This window comes from Lithobates pipiens, unplaced genomic scaffold, assembly GCF_037356315.1.
Source record: "Lithobates pipiens isolate NorthernLeopardFrog02 unplaced genomic scaffold, aLitPip1_a1.2 Scaffold_19, whole genome shotgun sequence".
NCBI classification, from domain to species: Eukaryota; Metazoa; Chordata; class Amphibia; order Anura; family Ranidae; genus Lithobates; species Lithobates pipiens.
The window spans coordinates 108519258-108531133 of record NW_027507764.1 but is presented as its reverse complement, the minus strand read 5'-3'; the positions used below and the strand labels follow the sequence as shown (position 1 = coordinate 108531133).

General features: G+C 42.6%; 1 protein-coding gene across 1 annotated transcript in view; it reads right to left on the bottom strand.

The window, feature by feature from the left end:
* Positions 1–1411: 1411 nt before the first annotated feature.
* The window catches only part of MNX1 (motor neuron and pancreas homeobox 1), a 33739-nt gene continuing 23274 nt past the window's right edge, over positions 1412–11876 (bottom strand). Inside the window, exon 3 of the mRNA XM_077491146.1 lies at positions 1412–2311. Coding sequence (XP_077347272.1) covers positions 1967–2311 — 345 coding nt within the window. The 3' untranslated portion in view covers positions 1412–1966. The remainder of the gene's footprint in view (positions 2312–11876) is intronic.

Genomic DNA, 11876 nt, shown 5'->3' with positions numbered 1-11876 from the left:
AAAAACCTTCTGACTTTACAACCACTTTAAAGCTTAACTCAGGAAAATGATTAAGTCCTCCCTTGCAGTGAGGCTCTGACATTATCAGAATGAATGAAGGGAACATAGCCCTGCATTGGAAAGAGGATTCTAGGGGACATTCTACTACCTGTGCAGAGGGGAGCGCCGTTTGCTGGTAAAGCGGAGGATCGGGTGAGTAAGCAGTTAACTCATACAGTGCAGGAGCAGAGGAGCTTTTAGTTTTCCAGAGTTCTGTTTTTTCATTGAACTTCTCCTATTTCCTCCATTTTGGTCTGCAGTGTGTGATATCTGTTTGATAAGAGCAAACATTACCCATTGATCCTGCAAAAAATCTTGTGAGCTGATCATTTTCTGTGCAATCTGTCTAAGCTGACTGTTAGCATGTAGCATTGTACCTAGCTATCTCTGTGAACTACAAAACACCCCCTATGTTTTGGAGAAGAGAGCAGGAGGTGTTCTGTAGCCCTGTCCTACAGCTTCAGTGCTGTCCCTCCATAGATACAGTACAGTGAGCGTTGTTATCCTAGGACAGGAAGTATGTTACTGGCAGGATCACCAGGTGAAAATAAAGGAAAGCCTGGAAAAGGAAATATATTGCAGCCTCCAGATCTAAGGACTATAAACTGCAACGTATTACATTTTTCTTCTAGAAATACTTGAAAGTACATTAAAATGCTCTTTGAGGAATAGATTGTTTAAGATGGCAATATATATGAAATTATTTTATCTTGCTACACACAAAGATACTCCCCAAGACTTTTCTTGAAATCCCGCATAAGTCAGTTCTGACTTTCTTTTCTCTTCCTCACTAAAGCCAATAATAGGTGGTTTGAATCTCGGCCTGTTCCGCAGGAACCGGCCAACAATCAAATCATGTATGGGCAGGCTGAATGTACCCAAGTTGATTGATCGACTTGGGTACAGCCTGACAGATTTTACATGTGATTATCGCTAGCTGCTAGGAATAATTAACCACTGTGTTTGCCCCGTGGGGGCGGCTTCCCGGGGGGGCCCTCCCACTGAGACAACACAATAGCTCGTGGGAGGGATTCCCCTGTCAGTGCTGTCAGTGTTGATTTGCTCTGTCTTTGGCTAGCCTTAGTCTGGGCTCTCTGTAAGCCACTGCAAGAATACAGAGAGCACCTCACAGGGTTGAAGCTTGTTGGTCTTATGTCTCTCTTTCTTTCCTATCTATCCAATCACATTCAAGCTTTCAAGGTAGGTTTCAGTGTGATTGGTGGCCATAAAACTTTTTTTAATATTCATTTTTATACATCAATACATTTATTAAATTTTTGAAAGACAGGAGTGAGAACAGCAAAAATTATATATTTTACTCAATCCGTCTTTGTGTTATGTACGTAAATTAAAAAAAAATATCTTGATAAACTTCTAGTATAAAACAAATTTATTTTACACACCATCGTTAGGATGGAAAAAAAGCTAAATAATAATTTAGCATGCATAAGTAGAGGTATTTCTTTATAAATACAATATACAAAAATACAGAATATAGTCATAATATCTCCAGCAGGTTTACCATTCATGAAGTAAACATATATAGAATAAGCACTAGTTGTTGTGACGCAATGGACCCACTATCTGTCCCTAGTGTCCATATTCTTCTTACAGGACGCAGGTGGGACACAGTCTTTCTAACTTATCTCCAGCTTTTAGAGGACTTTTATGGGAAAGAGCTGAAAACCTCACTGGGAGTCTTTGGAAAAATCAAAGAGTGGGGCTAATGGCACCTGAGCAAGACGTGAAGGTCTCCATGATGTAGATACTGGTCAACTTAGTTCATTTTGGGGGAAATGTTCTCTTTATTTTTCATTCTTTTCTAAGATGTAATGAAAGGGAGTCTGGCTCCCATGTACAATACTGCAGCGGCTTGACAAACCTTGGCAAAGGCCTATGAGGGGAAGGAAGGGGCACTGTCCAAGTCTCAGTGTAGCTGATTGCTCTGCTGTTGGCTGTTGTCCTCCTCCTCAGATGTACAGTCAGTCGAGTGGTGGTAGAAGTGCTTATCATCTTGATGTTCATCATCCTCATCCTCATCTCGGTCCTCCTCCTCTTCGCTGTCTGTATAGTCCCTGCGAAGGCGGCTGCCTGTTTTCAGTGACTCTCGTCGGTAGGACGGGCTCTTCTCTTCCTGATTGTCTTCTGGGCACTTGTCCTCGCAGTTGCCCTTGTTTCCTTTCTGTTGTTTCTCTGCATCTTGGACAGCCTGCTCCTTGGCCTTCTTGCTTCTCTTCCACTTCATACGTCTGTTCTGGAACCAGATTTTTACCTGTTGAGGAAAATCGGAAATGGTTATTAATAGAACAAAAGAGCCACCACCTATTACATAGACAGCCATACAGAACCTCACAATATGGATGGTGATTGTGGCAATGATGTAGGTTTTATGATTTATTTTTGGACTAAGAGTGAAACTATAATGTATTTTCATAAGGTTTACTTTAAAGCAGAACTATACTGTATCTGATAACCACAAACCCAAACCACTATTTCATTCACTTTTAATATTCTAAGCGACCCCTCCCCATCCATCCATGTCTCTATGCTTTATTTTGTTGGGAAAAAACGCCCCCCAAGCCTTTCTAGCTGCTGCCATCTTGAGTGGCAGATTATTCACGTAGCATGTACATCTTAGCCCTTGTACACACGGTCGGACATTCTGACAACCAAATCCGTTGGATTTTGTCTGACGGATTTTGTCCGAAACTGTTGCATACACACGGTCGGACAAAGTTGTCGAAAAATCCGATTGTACATAACGTGATAACGTTATTTCGTTACGACAGGACTACGTTCAGGCTAGTAGCCAATAGCTTTGGTCTAGGAATTTGAATGTGAGCATGCGTGGCACTTTGTCCGTCTGAGTAGGCTACACATGATCGGAGTATGTCCGATCGGAGCATTTTGTTGGAAAATTTTATGGACAAGTTGGAAAACTTGGTCCATCGGATACTCCGACGGAAACAGTCCGATGGAGACCACACACAGTCGGATTATCCGACAAAACGGTCCGATAGAACACATTACGTCGGAATCTCCGACCGTGTGTACAAGGGCTTAGAATCCATGTGCCCATAGCTCAGGTATACAGACAGGAGGGTGTGCTTAGCTGAGAAAACCCCTCCTCCCCTCTTGAAGACTAATGGAATTTATGACATCATTTGCCTAGGCCTGGAAACCAGGAAGTAACTGAAGAAATGTAAAAAAAAAAAAAAAGTAAAAACCTTCCTATATATTTACTAATGCTAGCAGCATAAGGAGTAAAATAGATTATGTTGATTGAGAGCGTTTAGTCCTAAGAGAATTTTAGTCCAACACAAAAAGTACAATTGTTATGCACTGCATTCTGAGCCAGTGGTACAGCATTTAACTGCAATGAGCATATATGACTTATGGGTTTTAAAGGCATTAAAGTAAACATGTACTGTGAGATATATGTGGAAAACCACTGCCAGTCTCCTTATGACAATGCTAGTTGTTTTTCTGTTGAACTGATCCATTGATTATTTATTTATTTTTTGTTTTAAGAGTTTGGTTTACTGCTACAGTGCGGACCGGCTATATATATATAGTATTTAGTATGAAATATATAGTATTTCACAAAAGTGAGTACACCCCTCACGTTTTTTTTAAAGTAGTGAGTGTATAGCTTGTATAACAGTGTAAATTTGCTGTCCCCTCAAAATAACTCAACACAGCCATTAACCCCCCTGACGGTATTCCCGAGTCTGGCTCGGGGTGGAATTTTCATACCAAAAGCGGTATCCCCGAGTCAGACTCGGGACTGCATCGCTGGATCCAGGAGGATGTTTACTCACCTTCTCCCTCGGATCCAGCGTTGTCTCCCCGCTGTACGAGCGAGCCGTGTCTCGCTCGATGCATCACATCGCCGATCTCCGTGCCCTGCGAGCGTTGCGACGCACGGGGACGGAGATCGGCGCCAAATTCAAAAAGTGAAACAAACAGTAAACATACAGTATAATGTAATCTTACATATTACATTGCTGTATGTAATCATTTCACATCCCCGTTGTCCCTAGTGGTCTGCCCAGTGTCCTGCATGCAGTTTTATGTAATAAAAACTGTTCTTTATGCCTGGAAACTGGAGATTGTCCATAGCAACCAAAACTGTCCCTTTACATCAAAAATGATTTTAGACCAGCTAGAAAACAGCGATAATAAATTGGAATCACTCGCAGAATTGAGCGATAGCGATTTGTGTGGAGATCCGTCATCAAATACTGAAAAGTAATGACAGTGACAATTCTGCAGCTGAGCAAATTTCAGTGCTTTTGATTTGATTACATTATTGAATAATTTTTATTATTGTTATATTATTATTTGGTACAATTATTTATAATTATTTATTATATTATAATTTATGATTTCATTTTTCAAACTTTATTATACCCGGGATGTCTGCTAGACTCTGGTTTGGACAGATTTAAGTGAGTTATTCCTAAGAATTGCAGGACTACAATATAAAACGCCAAATTTTCATGCAAAATAATGGTACCGCTTTTAGCACCTAAAATCCGAAATAATCGTACCGCCAGGGAGGTTAATGTCTAAACCGCTGGCATATTGGGCCCAAAGTGTCATTATTTTCCATCACTGCCTTAACCCTCTTGGGCATGGAGTTCACATGAGGTTCACAGGTTGCCACCGGAGTCCTCTTCCACTACTCCATGACGACATCACAGAGCTGGTGGACGTTAGAGACCTTGCGTTCCTCCACCTTCCATTTGAGGATGCCCCACAGACAGATGCTCAATATGGTTTAGGTCTGGAGACATGCTTGGCCAGTCCATCACCTTTACCATCAGCTTCTTTAGCAAAGTAGTGGTCATCTTGGAGGTGAGTTTGGGGTCGTTATCATGTTGGAATACTGCCCTGCGGCCCAGTCTCCAAAAGTAGGGGATCATGCTCTGCTTCAGTAGGTCACAGTACATGTTGGCATTCATGGTTCCCTCAATGAACTGTAGCTCCCCAGTGGCGGCAACACTCATGCAGCCCCAGACCATGACACTCCCACCACCATGCTTGACTGTAGGCAAGACACACTTGTCTTTGTACTCCTCATCCGGTTACCACCACACACGCTTGACACCATCTGAACTAATCCATGTCCTTAGTCTGCTTGTCTTCAGCAATCTGTTGGCGCGCTTTCCTGTTCATCATCTTTAGAAGAGGCTTCCTTCTGGGATGACAGCCATGCAGACCAATTTGAGGTAGTGTGCAACGTATGGTCTGAGCACCGACAGGCTGGCCCCACCCCTTCAATCTCTGCAGCAATGCTGGCAGCACTCATACTTCTATTTCCCAAAGACAACCCCTGGATATGACGCTGAGCACGTGCACTCAAATTGTTTGGTCAACCATGGCAAAGCCTGTTCTGAGTGGAACCTGTCCTGTTATGGTATGTTATATATGGTCTTGGCCACCGTGCTGCATCTCAGTTTCAGGGTCTTGGCAATCTTCTTATAGCCTAGGCCAGTGATGGCGAACCTTGGCACTCCAGATGTTTTGGAACTAAATTTCCTATGATGCTCAACTACACTGCAGAGTGCATGAGCATCATGGGAAATGTAGTTCCAAAACATCTGGAGTGCCAAGGTTCGCCATCACTGGCCTAGGCCATCTTTATGTAGAAACAAAACTTTTTTCAGATCCTCAGAGAGTTCTTTGCCATGAGGTGCCATGTTGAACTTCCAGTGACCAGTATGAGAGAGTGAGAGTGATAACACCAAATTTAACACACCTGCTCCCCATTCACACTTGAGACCTTGTAACACTAACGAGTCACATGACACCAGGGAGGGAAAATAGCTAATTGGGCCCAATTTGGACATTTTCAATTACGAGTGTACTCATTTCTGTTGCCAGTGGTTTAGACATTAATGGTTGTGTGTTGAGTTATTTTGAGGGGACAGCAAATTTACACTGTTATACAAGCTGTACACTCGCTACTTTACATTGTAGCAAAGTGTATTTTGTTCAGTTTTGTTACATAAAAAGATATAATAAAATATTTACAAAAATGTGAGGGGTGTACTCACTTTTGTGCGATACTGGGATACTGCGTGATTCTGCATTTCTAGGTAGGGGGCCTGCCTGCTCGCTTGGCTGTGCTGTCACTGGCTCCAGCACATGCCAATCAGTGTTTCCCGGACAATGATTTATGGCTGGAATCTGACGATCATTGGAGGGAGTGATAGGAGAGAGCTTTGTGTATGTAAACAACACAAATATCTATTCTGACCTGTGGCGGCTGGTGTTTTCTTTTGGGGGGGGTGGCAAACAACCACCCCCCGAGCGGCAGCCAATCCCCCCCCACACCCGCTGTTTACCCTATTGGCGGCGGTGGGTGACAGACAGTAGGCAGTGTGGTGCAGTGGCTCCTTGTCCTCTCCTCCATGGAGGCTTTCAGCTTCTTCCCTCCTCCTCCTAGGCATCCAATAGGATCGCCTGTCCTTTCAGCCAATTGGGTGACCGGTGTCAAAACTGGCTTCCTGATTGGCCGGAGGGAGGATATGCGTTACAACAGCAAATATTAATTCTCTGTTGTAACACACCTAGGTGGTATCGGAGCGCACTCTCTGTGACCCAAGCCCACCCTATATTGAAGCCTATTAGAGCCTCTGGCTCTAATTGGTGCTTCAAAAAAACAGCCTTGGAATCTATGCGCCAGTGTCCTGAAAGGGTCCGGACGCATGGATGGGGGGCGGCGATGGGCGGGAAGGCGGTGCCCTACAATGTTTACACATAGTAAACATTGTTGGGCACCCATTTAATCCTTTGATTGCCCCAGATGTTTACCCCTTTACAACAAGTGTCATTAGTACAGTTTCAGTGTATATTATTAGCACTGATCACTACATTAGTGTCGCTGGTGATGTCAGTGGCAGCCAGTTCCCACAAAGTGTCAGTTAGGGGTCATTTACAATTGCTTCGGCTTCAACACACATTAACGGCTAATTCACACTTGCTTCAAAACATGGCTTTGGGCAGGCTTTGCTAAAACGCTAGTCAAGGCTCATGTCACTAAATAAAATGGTTAGCTTACAGCCCTGTTTGCACTTGTATTTGTTTTGCTTTGCTTTGCTTCAGCTTCGCTTCAAAAATTATACCCCATGTAGCTTCAGTGGTGTTTCAAAGCATCTTCAAAGCCTCCATAGAAGTCTATGGCAAAGCTCACTTGAAGCCCCTCATCAAAGCTCCAAGCAAAAGCAAGGTGTAAACAGGGCTGTAAGGTAGCCATTTTATTTAGTAACAGGGGCTTTGTCTGGCATTCAGAGAGCTTTAACAAAGCGTGTCCAAAGCCATGTTTTGAAGCAAGTGTAAACTATCCCTAAAGCCTCGTACACACGATCGGATTTTCCGCAGACAAAACCTCTGACTTTTGTCCGAAGGCGTGTGCCTGGATTTTGTCTTGCATACAAACGGCAAGGAATTGCCGGTCAACAAACACAAACGTACTGACATACTATGTGGTTATTCAGCTCTTAAGCGCGACCCTTTGGGCTCCTTCTGCTAATTTCGTGTTAGTAGATGTTTGGTGAGTGTTGATTCACGCTTTTCATTTTGCGCTTTTCATTTCGTGCTTCTCAGTTCATTTCTGAACAGCCATTCTTCAACCAGACATGTTGCAGAATCAGAGAAGCTAACGTGTTATTTATTATTGGCCTTGGAGCTATAGCTTTGACTCAAGTCCAGTCCAGGAACAGGAGGAGGAGTTCTTGGACCAAAAATTGGTTACTTTATTAATTGTGACCAATTATGTAATATGCCTTTGCTGCGGGAAATATCTCCGGATGACAGGAAATATCTCCGGATGACAGGAAATATCTCCGGATGACGGACCACTGTTTTCACCAACTCTTGGCATTTTTGACCCCCTATATTAAGAAGCAGGACACATGCATGAGGCTTTTATTTTATTTTTTGGTTGAATAATAATGATTTGATTTGGTATATTTTCTATATTTTTGGATGCATAGAATGCACTTTTTGGCTAAGTTCTATTGGCAGATAACATGTCTAATTTTATTTGTTTTCTTTTTTTAATGCATAATAAAAAAATTGTGTAGAATAATACTTGGCTATGTGTTTTACTTCAAATGACAGTTTGAGAGTAGGCAGTTATATTTAAAAAAAATACAATGTAAAATTGACAAGGGACATCAACATAGTTGTATCTTTTATGTTAAAAACTACGGGATTTTACATTTCATTTTGAAACGCTGGGGTTTTGGCCCCCATTTCCTTCAATGGATTATGTCACTATATGCTGACCCCCAGGCTTCAGTGAAATACTCAGGGTTTAGTTCCCAAAACTTCCCAATACGTAGAGGGACGCGTCAGGGTTGCCTCTTGTCACCGCAACTCTTTGCTTTGGCAATTGAGCCCCTGGCTGCGCTTATTAGAGCTCACCCGGACATTAGGGGTTTAGAGGTAGCCTCTACTACCCAGAAATTGTGCCTTTTCGCAGACGACGCTTTACTGTTTGTTACCTCCCCACACATTACTATCCCCAATTTGCTCGACCTCCTTGATAAATTCTCTAAAATATCCGGCCTAGAAGTTAACCAGGCAAAGTCCAAAGCCCTTAACGTGACGCTGCCAGACGATACTATGGCACTTCTTAGGACTAATTTCTCATTCCAATGGTCTAGCCTTTCTATTCCATATTTAGGCATAAAACTTACCAGTGATCCCGTAGATCTGTTTCGAGCGAACTATATCCCAATGCTGAAACACCTCTCATCTTTACTCCAAGATTGGCGTCCCCTTTGCATCTCTTGGATGGGGCGTATTACTGCCGTCAAGATGTCTTTGCTCCCCAAGCTTCTCTATCTATATAGAGTTCTCCCCATTTCAGTGCCCTCCTATTTCCATCGCATCATCCAAAGCCGGGTTTTCACTTATATATGGGGCCCCATAAAACCTAGGATTTCTAGATCCACCTTGCTCCGTCACTATAGGGCCGGTGGTTTGGGTATACCCAATTTCCAACATTATTATCACGCGGCCCAGCTTGCCCAAATAACACTTTACCATGCCACAGTTGAGGTTCCTCTCTGGGTGAGTCTAGAGGCGGTAGATCTCTACCCTATATCCCTAACTAATCTTCTTTGGCTTCCCCCTGCGGCCCGAGGCCCCATCTCCAACCCCTTGACCTCTGACTCTGTCAAATTGTGGGATAAGTTATGCAAAGCATTTCGGTTGATCTCCCCACACTCCCCCTTACTATCTTACATCGGTCACCCTAAATTCCATCCTGCCTACACTTCTTCTTTCTCATTCCGAGTATGGGTGCAGTCAGATTTAACTCGTATATGTGACCTGGTGGCTGGTGGCTCAATCAAATCGTTCTCCTCCCTGCAAGCCCAAAAACATTTACCAAATAGCGAATATTTCCGATATCTCCAAATTTCACACTTTGTGAGACAGACTATAGGCTTGATAAGGGGAGGAGGCACGTACACAATATTCGAAAACATATGTAACTCTGATCCGCACGGCCCAGGTATCATATCACAACTATATGCACATCTTACTTCCCAACCCTCGATGCTCCCGACGTATGCGCAGTGTTGGTCCAGGGACCTGAACCTGAACTTGGAGGGGCACGACTGGTCCGATATTTGGCTACATACTAAGCTCTCCTCACAAAATATTGTGGCCCTGGAAGCGAGCTATAAGGTCCTTATGCGTTGGTACTTAGTGCCAGACAGAATAGCGAAATTTTTACCCTCTTACTCCCCAAACTGCTTTCGTGGCTGTGACGAGAGGGGTACACATCTACACATTTGGTGGACCTGCCCAGTGGTGAAACGCTTCTGGTCTGAGATCTTTTTGATTTTATCCACTTTGTTTGATAACACAATAGATCCTGACCCGGCTTTGGCCCTCCTTAATTTTTATCCAAATTTTTATACCAAGGCACAGATGCGTCTCGCTCTGCAGGTCACCACAGCAGCCAAACAAACAATAGCCAGAGCTTGGAAAACTCCCACCCTACGCCTGACTGAAGCCAAGAACAGGATTACGCAGGCAATGATACATAGCAAAATTGAGGCAACCGTTCAAGACACTGTCCCCCGACACTCTAAAATTTGGCATCCTTGGGTTGATCATTATCTACCTCTACATTTCGATCACCATTTATTAGACCCATAATAACATTTTTCCTTGTTTTAGCGGTTAACAGTTGGTTTAAAGCTATTTAATGGGAGCCGACCGACCGAAATTCTTGCTTATCTACTCTTTTCTTCCCCCTCCCCCCCTCTATTCTCTTCCCTTTCCCTTTCCTTCCTTCTTACCACCCCCTTTCTAGTCTTTCCATCTTTTCCTCTTTTTTTCTCTTCTGCTTCTTTGACTTGTACTTTACTATCCACCCTCTTAATGTACTCAATTGTGATATTCGTTCACCCTGGAGGTGATTCTGGATAACACTAGTTAAGATGCGAATGCTCAGTGGCTTTTTGTATGCATAGAACTAGGTTTCTTGCTCTTTACTGTACTATAATGTCCTAGACTGTATGCATGTTGCATATATATGCCTGTATGCTTTGGCCTCTAGGCTTGTGTATATTAGGTTTCACGCAATTGTAATTCATATTGCTAACTTGACAATCTTATTGTAACCTGTCATGTTTTGGAGTACATTTTGCTATTATCTTCCTGTATTATGTACAAGACGAAATGCTGTTGCCTATGTACTCTATGTCTTCTATGTTAATAAAAACTTTTTGAACGTAAAAACTACGGGATAATGGTATTGTGGTAACTTGCCCAAATAAAATAAAAAAATAGTATAATAATATTATTCTTGATATCACTAGAAAAAAAAAGCCTTTGAAAATTAGTTTGCAATAACTCCATCAGTATCACCAGCAAAGCAGCTTCATTATTATCCCATTAAAGAAGAAGAGAATTGTGCGCTGTATTTTGAGATTCCATAATTTGCCACGTCACAAATGTTAATTTTCTATTAGGAACGCTAGTTTACAAGACCGATCGCTTCTGGCTCATCCTTGCTTTTGAGCATGCGTGTTTGTACTTTGGACTTTTGTCCGACGGACTTGTGTACACATGATCGGAAAATCCGACAACACACATTTGTGTATAATATACACTTATTGCGATTGGTTTTACCAAAGACATGCAGCAGGATTCATTTTGGGATTTAGACAACCCTGCCAGACAGCAGAGCAAGAACAGTGACCTGACTTTTTCCTACTGCATTTAAGCTTTGTTACCTTCCTGCCCCCAACTTGTTAAGGCAGTGGTCATCAACCCTGTCCTCAGGGCCCACTAACAGGTAGGCCCCTTTCACACGGACGGACCAACTATCCATTTTTCTTCCATCTGTCAACGGACGACAATGCATTCCTATGGGCAAACGGATGACCATCCGTTAACCTCCGCTTCCGTTTTTATCAGTTTTTTTTATCGTACAAGGCTACATCCAGATCCGTCAAAACGGATATTAACTGACAATGTCTGTCAACATCCGATCAGTTAAGATCCGTTTTGAAGAAATAATTCAAAGTTCATACTTTGCCAAATAAAAAAACAAAGTGAAAAAAGGGTTATGCACAGGGGTCAAGTCCTGGGGAAAAAAGTGTGGGAACTCCTACCCAAGATCCACTCCCCCACCAAAAAAAAAAAAATGATACGCTCATATTCACGAACACAAGTGGTATTTTTCATTTTCGGATTGTGTGTATGAAGCTTAACTGTTAGTACATAAAAAAAAAACAATCCTCAATAAACATAAATACAGTAATTCTCTGAATAATCAGCATTCATTCAATTGTGCTTCCATG